The following is a 13,237-nucleotide window of genomic DNA, read 5'->3' as shown; positions in this document are numbered from 1 at the left end:
TTATTTATTTATTTATTTATTTATTTATTTATTTAAAACTCCAGATTTTATTTCTCTCCCAGTCCACCCTTTGACTGTTTCACATGCCATACCTCCTTCCCCCAATCCTGTCTCCATAAGGATGTTCCCACACCCCACCCCTATCCCACCAGACCTCTGAACCCCCAGTGGCCTCCAGTCTCTTGAGGGTTAGGTACATCATCTCTGACTAAACCCAGCACTCCTCTGTTGTATATGTGTTGGGGGCCTCATATCAGCTGGTGTATGCTGGATGGTTAGTGGTCCAGTGTTTGAGAGATCATGGGGTTCCAGATTAATTGAGACTACTGGTCCTTCTACAGGTTGCCCTCCTCCTCAGCTTCTTCCAGCTATTCCCTAATTCAACCACAAGGGTCAACAACTTCTGTCCATTGGTAGGGTGCAAATATCTGCATCTGATTCTTTCAGCTGCTTGTTAGGTCATTTGAAGAGCAGTCATGATAGATCCCTTTTTGTGAGCTCTCCACAGACTCAGTAATAGTGTCAGGCCTTGGGGCCTCCCCTTGACCTGGATCCTACTTTGATGCTGTCTTTCTGCTGGAGGTGGGCTCTACAAGTTCTCTCTCCATAATGTAGGGCATTTCATCTAAGGTCCCTCTCTTGAGTCCTGAGAGTCTCTCACCTCCCAGGCCCCTCTCTCTCCCCTTGTGGTTGCTTTCTTCTCCCTCCCAAGTAGGACGGAGGCATCCTCACTTGGGCCCCTCAGCTAGTTAAACTTTTTGAGTTCTTTGGACTGTATCTTGGGTATTCAGCACATTTTTTTTTTTTTTTGGTCTAGTATCCACTTAATAGTGAGTACATTCCATGCATATCCTTTTAGGTCTGAGTTACCTCTCTCAGGATGATAGTTTCTAGTTCCATCCATTTGCCTGCATAACTCAGGATGTCCTTGTTCTTAATAGCTGATTAGTATCCCATTGTGTAAATGAACCACATTTTCTGTATCCATTCTTCTGTCATGAGACATCTGGGTTGTAGCAAAAGGCATAGCCAGTAAGACAGATCAGCAACCTACAGATTGGGAAAAAATCTTCACTAATCCTACATCCGACAGAGGGCTAATATCCAAAATATATAAAGAATTCAAGAAGCTAACCACCAAAAAAAAAAAAAAACAACCCAATCAAAAAATGGGTTTATAGAAATAAACCAAGAATTCACAATGGAGGAAACTTCGATGGCTGAGAAACACCTAAAGAAATGTTCAAAGTCCTTAGTGATCAGAGAGATGCAAATCAAAATGACCCTGAGAATCCACCTTATACCAATCAGAATGGCTAAGATCAAAACCCCAGGCGACTGCACAAGTTGGCGAGGATGTGGAGAAAGAGGAAGACTCCTCCATTGCTGGTAGGATTGCAAACTGGTATAACCACTCTGGAAATCAATCTGGAGGTTCCTCAGAAAATTGGAAATAGATCTACCTGAAGACTCAGCAATACCTCTCTTGGGAATATACTCAAAAGATGCCCCACCATACCACAGGGGCACATGTTCCACTCCACTGTGTTCATAGCAGCCTTGTTTGTGATAACTTCTGACTTTTTACTCTACATTAGTGCTCTCTACTGACATCTGCAGCAGCAGACAATGTTGTCAATTTAACATTTATTAAATCATCTAAAATGATACATAGTTGTGGTTTAATGTTTTCTTTTAGCTTGTATTGAAAAGAACATTCTAAGTCACCTTGGTTTTTTTTCCTAAAGAAATTAAGAAATTGTCCTGCTGAATATGCAAACTTACATTTTGGTGATGCAGCTTCTAACATATGGGTCTTAGGGAAAATTAGGTATTAATACTATGTAAACTATTTTAAGAGGAATATATGAAGGTTAAGCTGGAGGAGAGCAGACAGGTGGTCTGGGACGCCAACGCTGATTCCTGATCTGATGCCAGATGTCCTAGTCTACACAGCAAATGAACTGGTGCAAGCGAGTCAGAGGCCAGTGTTTCACTGCTGTCAGGGATGCAGTTATCAAAGGTGAGGTTTTGAATGACAGCAGCGGGAACAACAGCAAAGGCTGACATTTCCTGGAGCATTCAAAATTCATCTGAAAGATGACTAGGCCAACATCCTCGAGCCTCTAGTTTACACTGGGACAGACAATACTCTTGACCTCATGTATAAAGCGTCCCCTCTACACTGAAGGAAAGGGCCAAATGCCAGGTTAGAAAAGATGTAAGGGGGGGTGTTCTCTTTGGCAGTTTTGCGAAATATAAATTGTCATAGTCTTCTCGAAGAATAATTTTAGCTCTAAATATTAATATTTTAGATACCATTTTACATTTTTCAGTTTATTTATTTTGTTTTATGAGTATGAGTACGTTGCCTGCATGCATGCCTGGCACGACATCATGCCTAGTGCGTGTAGAGGTCAGTAGAGGGCAGTGGGATCTCCTGGACCTGAAGTTACTGATGGTTTTAAGGAATCATGTAGGTATGAGGAACCAAACCCAGATCCTCTGAAAGAAGAAATGCTCATAACTGCTGTGCCATCTCTCCAGTCCCTGGAATTTTATTTTTAATTGAATGTATAAAATGATTGCAGTGATTCTTTTTTTCAAAAAAAAAAAAGCTGTCAATATACTCCTGGAATAAACTAGAATCTTCCAGATTAATGTTATCCATTTTCACTTAACCAGTTTCTTTCATATACTGGCCTTTTGCTTTAAATTAAATCTTTTCTAAACTTTTAGTGAAGGGCTGAATTATAATCACAAGGGACCTTTTCATGTTTGTGCAATGTGAAAATTATCCAATTCTAGAACTATATCTGTATTCTTTCAGTAAAAGAGAGTTTTGCTGTGAATATTTAGTACAAAGAGTATAACTCCCCAATCATGCACATGTATGGTGAAAATGGTGCCAAGATGATTTTCTTTTGATTAGGAGAACAGTATATCCTGAATATTTCCTTGCAGGCCACTTATTCCTACTCTTTCAATGATGATGGATAAATAAGATTCATCTATACAAAACAACGTTTCTCCATACCTGTTCTTACTTATGTACATCTTACAAGAATGATTGATCTGAATATATATATATATATATATATATATATATATATATATATATATATATAGAGTGCTTCATTTCATAACACAACAGTTCTTCATAGAATATATAAAATGTATCTTTAGATATAGTCAAGACTGCTAAAACCCTGGGGCTTTTAAAGCCCTTAAACTGAAGTTGGCAGGTGCATTATATGATAAGTATCAGAGTTTTGTACAGATGAGTGACGGCACTGTGTAATCTTTTCTGGTGTAACTATAATGGATCCAGCCTAACATTATTCTTTAAATTACTTTTAAGGAGAGAAGATTCCCCAGATTTATCTCAAAAGAAATGGAGAGTATGTACATAGAAGAATTGAGAGCCTCCGTGAACTTGCTAATGGCCAATTTAGAAAGTCTTCCAGTTTCAAAAGGCGGTCCAGAATTTAAATTGCAAAAATTAAAGCGTTCACAGAATTCTGCTTTTCTGGACCTGGGAGATGAGAATGAAATCCAGCTGTCCAAGTCTGATGTGGTGTTGTCATTCACCTTAGAGGTAAGTCATTTTCCCTCCCCCTCACTGCAGAAATGAACCTGCACTAGAAATGCCATTGACCTTTGTGACAAGGTTTAGAATGTAAAGCAGGGTAATGTGTTTAGAAAATCTTAAACCAGTCCTCATTTTTCTGAACAACTATATAAAGATGAATATAAGGTGTGTTTTAATTGTAACTCTCAGAATTAATGAAGCAGCTTTGAGGCATATGTGTACTCCCTCTAAACTAGTGTAAGTACATTGATAAAATAAATATCAAAAACCCTGGGGTGGGAATAGGGTTTCAGTATATAACTGGCTTCTGTCTAATCTGTCTTTGATCAATGTTGATTTTAGTTTCCTTCACCTGTGGGATTATCATTCTAGAATTTAATCAAGCACACAGTTGTAAAGCATGGTATTAGGTACTGGAAATGCTGAGAGGCAGAGAATTCTTTTTGGGGGATTTTACTTTTATTATAGAGATATGAACATGGTCAGAAACAAAACAAATAATGCAGGTTAAAAAATGTGTTTGCCAAACTCCAGAAGTTGTATCCATTTCATACAAACCCAGAGAACCAGAGTTAGCAATGCTGTCCCTTTATGTCTTGAAAGATGGTGTGTTAATCTGTGCCTGTGTCTAATCTAAAAATGTGGAATGTATCTATGGGTTTATACACCCATTCCTGCAAACATCCTGGGAGAAAGACCTTATGCCAAATAAATGATGATAAAAGACTGTATTATCATAAAGAGTCAGTCATTTAGCTTACACTCCAGTTTGTTCTCATGATATCTGTTCTCTGTACAAATGTTAGCAATATCAAGTATAAATTTATGAATTTCCTGAAATGGTCTGTGTGTGGGTGTGCCTGCATATGTTTATGCTTGTGTTTACCCTTGTTAGCACACGTTAAAGCCAGAGGTTAACATCAGGGTGTCTTCCTCAGACATTCACCTTCTTTGTTTTTGAGATTGTCTCCCTCACTAGAAACCTGGAATTCCCCATTTCAGCCATGCTGGCTGGCCCGTGAGCACTCGGGGTCTACTTGCCTCTACCCCACACCCAGCCCACCACACAGTGCTATGGTGTCAGCCATTGCTCCCACATATCTGTGCTGTGGATCTGAACTCAGATCCTCAAGGCTGCAGAGCCAGCTCCTTACTCACTGAGCCATCTCCACAGCCCCTCTGCCAAGGCTTTCCCTGAAGTAGTATAGCTCCTTCCTTAGACTGTGATTTTTCACTTTGTGCCATTCCCAGTGACACTGTCTGTATCTGCTGGGTGGCGGTGACAGAGACATCCCAATCTTGGAAGTAGGTTTTAAGTGTCTTTGATATTCAGCTTGCTAAGTGGTAGCAGAAAAAGCAAGTGTCTGCTTCAGTTTTTTTTTCCTTCTGTTTAATGGACTTGAGAATAATGCAGCTGCCTTTCTTTCTTCACTTGCAGGATTGCTTTGTAGGTAAATGTATTAAACCTAGTGTCAGAGCGAACACATGGGGCTGTCTTCTAATCCAATTCATCCTGGGTTTGCCTAATGACTTTGCCAAATTGCTTTGCCTCCAGGTTTCTTCTCAGTCTCCCCAGCTTCAGAATATAAAATTGTGTAATTTTCAACCACACCATGGATTACACATTGAATTTTTTCATCATAGATTATTTACCATAGATATTTGGCTGGCTGGAACAAAATAAGATATGCTAATACTTTTAAAAGTCTTTTTCTCCTAAATTATATAATTGTAGTGTAACTTTATCCTAACAAAAGTTTAGCATTTTAATTTTTATTGTAGGAAAACATAGAGAAAATGATTTTAGTAATATATAAAGTTACACTTTAAATAAATATTCATAAGTAAAAAAAACAGTTCTGGACATTGTTTGTTTTTAATCTTCATAAATTATAAATAACTTAGGAGTAGTTTTTCATTTTCAAAGCCAGAATTAGGATAGTGACTGAATTGTTATTCTGTGCTTTATTGCCACTATGTTAGATTAAGCTATTGAGTTAGCAATTATTGTCTAAAGAAGCGACTGCAAGCTGAAACTTCTTTTTGTGTGGTCTGAGTAGCTTGCATATTTATAAAACTGTTTTGACAGCCTTTATTGCCATATCTGTCTAAGGCAGGTATTTTGTGCCCATAACTTAATACAAAATTGCTCTCCATGCTCACAGTGTTTCACAGATAAGTGATGTGTCCAGCATCACAATGAAATCCTGTTAAGTGAGGATGCTGCAGAACACCTGAGAGCTGGCTGGCTAACCTTCTAGCTACAGGCTATAACACCAGTCAGTCCCATGAAGCAAGGCTGGATCCTTGGATCCTGATTTTAACTATGAAAACTCTTAAAAGCCAGCAGTAAATCCAATGTCTAGCTCTAACACTTACGTTTTGGGCTTAGAATTGGTTCAGTGTAGACTGTGTCCTAACCAAAAAGTGAATCTAGGCTAGAAGAGGTAAAGCATAGGTTCAAAATGTTTTGTTCAAACTGTGCCTCCTTTCAAGTGCATGGCTCTTGCTCCCCTGTCCTCTCCGTTCATGTTACTTATACCAAGCTCCCTTCCAGCACAGTTGTACCACCAGCCTGTGACTCAGTGGGTTACTTTGCTACTTAGTGTTAGCTGCAAAAAAGGACCCCTTCCTCCCCCCTTCCCCCCATTTTCTGTTTACTGATGTGTAGATAGCACCCAAGCACTGTCTGCTCTCAGCACCTTCTGTGTATATCGAATGGATTAAGGACATTTATGGCATGAAAGGCACTTAGACTTACAGAATAACATTTGCATAAGCTCCATCCACAGAGCCTTTAAAGGAATGAAAAGGCAATGCATAAGCCAACACACAGAACAAGCCATGTGAAGGTTACTATCAAGCAAAACAAGAAAAGTAAATGTTGGTCAACGTAGGAGTCTGACCTGCAATGGGTGGGGGTCGTTCTGTGGCTTGGATCTGCTTATATGTCACATTGAACTTTTACACTGATACTAGACCAGCAGATTTGTGCCTGCCTGTGGGTCTGCTGATGTGAGACCATGTTCCACCATGCTGTGTATTTAAGTGTTGTGTACACATGCTGTCTCTTGCTGCTCTTCCTTTTGCTTGTAGGCTAACATTGTCTATTTTCTTCTCATTGCAATAGAGACAGAGAGTCTGAGGAGGGGATGATGGTGCATACAGCACAGCTAAGTTTTATTTCCTGTAGTTCCGTGATCAGGTTCTGTGGAGAATCAGTTGAAGTAGCCACAATTCAACTAGCTGATGGCCTATGATTGTTGGTTCTCTCTCACTAATTTTTGAGGCTGCTTTTGTCCCCTTCCTTGGAAAGTAGACCTGGAAGGCTATATTGTTTTACTTATATGTACCAGCCATATAACAATCATCAGTTTATTAGTTGTTCTTCTGCCCCCTGAATGTCTATGCTGTCATTCCTTTCAAAGTTATAATTTATTCTTTGAGAATTTCATACATGTATATAATGTATTTTAATCATGTCAATCCTTAATCATGCCATCTCCCCTCCTCCAACTCCTTCCAGATCTCCTTTCATGGTTTCATGCTTGTCTCCTAACTTCTGAGTTCATGTAGTCCCATATGTATGTATGTATATGCATATATATATATATATATATATATATATATGCATGTGTGTGTTTGTATGTTTATATATGTATGTATCTGTGTGTGTATGTTTATGTGTATATATGTGTGTATGTGTATATGAGTGTATATATATATATATATATATGTATATGTTTATATATGTGTGTATGTGTGTGTGTGTTTTTGTGTGTGTGTGTATGTATAGATATATACATCTTCTACTGCGTCCAAAATTAGTGTGACCCAAATGGTCATGGGTGTGAAGCCGTCCACTTGAGCGTGGTTGACAGGCCATGAGTAACAACTCTGAAGAAAACTGGCTCTCTCTTTTCCCAGAATCCATCTTCTGCCAATAGATCCCCAGCTAGGAGCGGGAATTGGGTCTCATGAGCCGCTTACCCAACTAATCATGCTGTCATTTCCCTGTATTATTGACCAATATCAACTTTGCATATTAATCTCAAATTGTTTTACCTTTAGATTGTCATCATGGAAGTGCAAGGACTGAAATCTGTGGCTCCCAATCGAATCGTTTACTGCACAATGGAGGTGGAAGGAGGAGAAAAACTCCAGACAGACCAGGCTGAAGCGTCAAGGCCGCAGTAAGCGAGTTGATTTTTTAAAAAGGACATTTTATTTCATCCAAAGAAATTTATCATGTTATACGCACAATTATATGCTCTTATTCTTAAGAACAATAACCAATTAGCTAGCTTTGTCTCAAATCTGCTGGGATCACCATGGGCATTTCTTCTTTTCTGCTATATATTTTTAATTAAAATATAATTACGCCATTCCTTCTGCACCCTCCAACCCCTCCCATATCTCCTCATTCCCACTTTTTCCATGTCCCCACCACCACTACCTACCTGATTGATGCAGGCATGAAGCTGACCATTAGGCAGCATATGTTTGTTTCTAAGTCATTTAAGAGGACTGTGTGAGTTGTGGGAATATGTGGAGATTACTGCTGTTGTGCCGTAGTAGCTTCCCCTTTCCTGTGGTTCTATTGTGAACGAATGTAGAGAATGTTCTGCACTGAAGCTTGGAGTGTTCCAGCGAGTGAACAGTTAAAGAGAAATACCACACAAAAATCAGAAATGGTGAAGCTGTCATTTGCTTGCTTACTATGCTTCACACTTTGAAGATGACTTTAATGAAACCGGGGAGATATTCTTTTTACCTGATTTAAGTTTGGGAAGCTTGACCATCTCTAATTAAAATTGCCACCCTGGCCTGAGGGAATTGCATGTTCATTTGAACCCTGCTTTTAGAACACATCGTTTTTCTTTCTTGCATGGTGTCTCTATACATCTTGATCATTCAGAAAACTTCTGCTGAGATCCTGGCCAGCAGTGGTTGGGTTCTGAAGAGGAAATGAACAAGAATCACATTGCTTTGAGGCAAGAACTTTGGCAAGACATGGAGGGCTAAGTATTAAGAGCAGAAATTTAAAATGGAGTAGTGTGGTGTTCAGAAGCAGCCATTCAGACATCTCATCCTTTCAAACCGTTGCCTGCCACTACTTAGACTTGCATTTTCTCTGGGACCACACCCCACTCTGTTCCCTTGACTACTCCTGCTCCTCTGCCCTGCATTTCATGAGGTCCAAAAACCACATTGGCTTAGGGTTTTACTGCTGTGAACAGACACCTTGACCAGTTCAAGTCTTATAATGGACAACATTTAATTGGGACTGGCTTGCAGGTTCAGAGGCTCAGTCCATTATCATCAAGGCAGGAGCATGGCAGTGTCCAGGCAGGCATGGTGCAGGAAGTGCTGAGAGTTCTGCATCTTTATCTGAAGGCCGCTAGCAGAATATTGACTTCCAGGCAGCTAGGATGAGGGTCTCAAGTCCACACCCACACTGACACACCTACTCCCACAGGGTCACACCTACTCCAACAGGGCCACACCTACTCCAACAGGGCCACACCTACTCCAACAGGGCCACACCTCCTGATAGTGCCACTCCCTGGGTCAAGCATATACAAATCATCACATTTCACTCTCTGGCTCCCATAGGCTTGTTCAAACACAGGAGTCTGTGGGTGCCATATATAGCCATAGCATAATAAAAAATACATTTAGTCCAACTTCCAAAATCCCCAGTCTATAGAAGTCTCAACGATGTTCAAAGTTCAAAGTATTTGATCTATCCAACCACTTAACAATAGTCCCCAAATCAAGACATGAAAACAGCTGGGCAAACTCCAAACTCTGTATCTCCATGTCTGATGTCAAAGCTGTTTTCAGATCTCCAACTCCTTTTCATCTTTGTTGACGGCAACAAACTTCTTTTCCTGAGCTGGTTCCACTCCCTGTTAGCAGCTTTTCTCAGCAGATATCTCACAGCTCTGGCATCTGGAACATCTTGGGGTCTCCAAGGCAGCTTCAAAGTTACAGCTTCTTGTTTCAATGTTAGAGCTTCTTGTTTCAATGTCTTGGACATGATCTTCTGGGTTCCTACAGAAGACTGGCATCACTTCTTCATCTCTGCCCTCTGTAGCACTCTAAGCTCAGGTTGATCCACTCCACTGTTGCTGCTGCTGTCGGTGATCATCCCATGATACTGGCATCTCCAGTACTCTGGGGTCCTCTGCTGCAACTAGGCTTCACCAGTAGCCTCTCATAAGTTCTCTTCATGGTGCCAAGCCTCAAATCCTTTGCATGACCACTTCAGTCCTTGGCCATCAATTGCAACTGAAGCTGCACCTTCTTTACCAATGGCCTTCCATGGTCTCTCACAGTGCCAAGCCTGAGCTTCTCTTCATGACCCCTTCATGCCTTCAAAACCAGTACCACCTGGATGACTCTTACCCATTACCAAGTACAGCTACAGCACAAGATACAACCTTGGCTGTCTCTGAAACACAGCTTCTTTGTGTTCTCAGAAAACACTTCCCAGAAGGTTTTACCTAGGCGATGCTGGGGTCTCTTTTTAATTGCCACTAATTTCTTAACTCCAGCTAACCAGCATCAATTGTCTCAGTAGTCCCTTCTATTCTGGACTCTAAAGCCAGAGCCACCTGGCCAAAACTGCCAATGTCTGCTGCTTGCTGGGGCACAAACATGGCCGTTTGTTCTATTATTTTATCACCAGCTTTCTGTTTTCCAATTCCTTCACTTCCTAAGCTTGGCTGCCCTGGAACTTGCTCTGTAGACTGACTTTGAACTCAGAGATCTACATGCCTGTCTACATGCACTGGAATTAAAGATGTGGGCCACCAAACCTGGATCTAAGTTTTTCTTTACCTAGAACTTGTTCTGTTCTAGGTTGGCCTTGAGCTCAGAGATCTACTTGTCTTTGCCTCCTGAGATTAAAGCTTGTACTACCATGCTTAGATCTAAATTTAGGTAGGTGGAATCTTGCCACAAGATCATTACTCCCTTAATTCAGTTTAATGTCCTTAAACATAGGATTCAGCTTTATTTTACTTCCTGGTGCCTTTAATACGCGAACCATATATTTCATATTTTTCCTTTCTCAGCTTGCTAAGCTTGTTTAAAATGGTCTTCATGAGACTTAGCCAGAGAACAAAATCTATGATGGGCATTTCTGAGACTTCCTTTATCAGTGCATTAATCTGAGTCTCTTCACCTTAGCCTCAGGCAGACTCTTCAGGCAAGGACAAAAAGGAGTCACATTCTCACCAAAATACTACAAAAACAGTCTCTTGGCTACGTATTGAAATTCTCCACTGAAACCTCTTGGGTCAGGTCTGCGCAATTCAAATCAGTCTCAGTAACAAAGGCTTCCATATCCCTAGTATGATAGTTCATGAACCCTCATTTAAAGAATCCCATTACTTTCCAAAGCCAAAGTTCCCCAATCCACAGTCTTCCAAACAAAAGCATGGTCAGGTGTATCACAACAATACACCAGTCCCTGGTACCAACTTCTCTGTCTTAGTTAGGGTTTTACCTCTGTGAACAGACATCATAACCAATGCAAGTCTTATAAAGGACAACATTTAATTCGAGCTGGCTTACAGGTTCAGAGGTTCAGTCCATTATCATCAAGGAAGGAACATGGCAGTGTACAGAAATAGCTGAGAGTTCTACATCTTCATCTGAAGGGTAAACAGAATACTGACTTCCAGGCAACTAGGGTTAGAGTCTTAAGCCTATGCCCACAGTGAGACACCTACTCCAACAGGGCTACACCTCCTAATAGTAACACTCCCTGGGCCAAGCATATGCAAAGTATCACACACAGCAAACCTCTCTGTACTCTTCCTTCTTTTCTTCTGTAAAACCTTGTCCTGGGAATCTCAGATATCACTTCTTGAGAATTTCCCTTTGTAGTGGTGAGTTTTAGCTATTTCTCCCACATACCCACCCAAGAACTATTTTTGTATCTGCTAATTATTTTTAAATGCCTTGGCTACCTTTAAGGCTTTGCACTCCTAAACCTTTCCTTGCTACCTCAGGCCCAATTGGGTAAGTGGCCAGTGGCCCCTTTCCCAAAATCTCACATGGCTGGTTGGCTTTATCTCCTGCCACTCCTGCATCCCATCCTTCTATCCTGAGTTATAGTGATTTTGCCTTCCTCCCTGTATTCTACCCCATGTAACTCTAAGTGTCATGCCCCATTCCCAGCCATTGGTTGTTGCCATCTTTATTGATCGATGAAAAATTGGGGACAGGGCGCTTCAGCATCTGGACACACAGATTCCCAATTGAATCATTCCATAGCAACCAATCTCCAACAACCTTGACTTCATATAACCAACTCAGTGAGAAATAGGTATTTTCTGCCTCATCTCTTTAATTTTTGGGTTGACATGTTTCTAGTCTGTTATTTTTGAATTGTCTGTTCTTTATTTAAAAAAGAATAGGAGAAAAATTATAACCTATTTACTCTATGTCTTTATATTCACTGAGGATTTATTTAAGTTGATGGAATTTGTTTATGACTTATCAGCAGTAAATATTTGAAGGTAATAGAATAACATAATTACCAAGTTATGCATTCCTCCCCACTGTCAATTGTGGAATACCTGTCACCTCACAAATAAGCTACCAATATCTAATATAGGCTCTGAGCATTGACTAATGTACTCTCTGTCCACATTTTGCCTTTTTGCCTATTTTGGACATTTCATGAGTATAAAACTGTCATATATATTCTTTGGCAAAACATTATTTAGAGAGCATAGTGTTTACATCTTATAGCAAGTATCTGATAATGTGCTATTGTATGCATATATGCATACACACATCTTGCCTGTCTGTTTATTTTGGCTAATCAGTGTTGGAATTGTTTACAACTTTTGTGTGTTTTGAAAAAAATCCTGTATATACATGTATCTGTTCAAGTAAATTATTTGAATTAAATACTTAGGTGTATACTTAGCAAGTATGTGTAATTGGATTTAGCCCTTTAAAGAATAAGCACAACTTTTCACTCATTCTCTGAATCATTTCTATTCTCACTAGCAGTGTACAAGAGCTTCAGGTTCTTTACATTTTCACTGCTACTTCACTTTCCCTGTGTATACGTGCATATTCTGAGTGAGTGCACTCGCCTCTGGGGTTGGGTGTGTGTGCACATACATGTGAGCATGTGCAATCTTGCAACTCTATTAATTATTGCAACTCTATTAATTATTAATTATAACTCTATCATCTATTAATTGTCTGTCCCCTTTTAAATTGAGCTTTCTGTTTTGTAGGGCTCAAGTTTAAAATGTTCTATCATGCTCTCTTCTCAACTCTTTTTTTTTTTTTTTTTGAACCTAAGGAAAAACTCTGCAGTCGGGTCCTTTATTTCTTTTATACACTAGGCCATGAATTCGTATGGAATGGGCTCCAGCAGCTCGGGCTCTTTCCCATTAGTCCTCACAAAGTGTGCTTCTCTGGGTGATGCAGGCTGGTACTTCAGCTGAACCCAGGTGCCCTTCTCTTTGGCTTCCTTTTTCTTCTGATCGTTCTCCTTCCCCCGCTTCAGGAAGCTGTCTCTGCTCTTCGAGTGTTTAATGTGCTCAATCCGCACATTGATCCTCTTGGCCAGAATCTTGCCCTTAACTTGCTTGTTTACAATGATGCCCA

General features: G+C 40.2%; 1 protein-coding gene across 5 annotated transcripts in view; it reads left to right on the top strand.

The window, feature by feature from the left end:
* The window catches only part of Cadps2 (calcium dependent secretion activator 2), a 501,414-nt gene that overhangs the window by 211,237 nt on the left and 276,940 nt on the right, over positions 1-13,237 (top strand). For all 5 annotated transcript variants that reach the window (XM_028762525.1, XM_028762526.1, XM_028762523.1 and 2 more), the window contains exons 5-6: positions 3,362-3,598; positions 7,664-7,785. In XM_028762525.1, the coding sequence (XP_028618358.1) occupies positions 3,362-3,598; positions 7,664-7,785 (359 nt within the window). The remainder of the gene's footprint in view (positions 1-3,361; positions 3,599-7,663; positions 7,786-13,237) is intronic.

This window comes from Grammomys surdaster, unplaced genomic scaffold, assembly GCF_004785775.1.
Source record: "Grammomys surdaster isolate TR1022 unplaced genomic scaffold, NIH_TR_1.0 134, whole genome shotgun sequence".
NCBI classification, from domain to species: domain Eukaryota; kingdom Metazoa; phylum Chordata; class Mammalia; order Rodentia; family Muridae; genus Grammomys; species Grammomys surdaster.
This window is presented reverse-complemented; position numbering and strand designations above follow the sequence as displayed.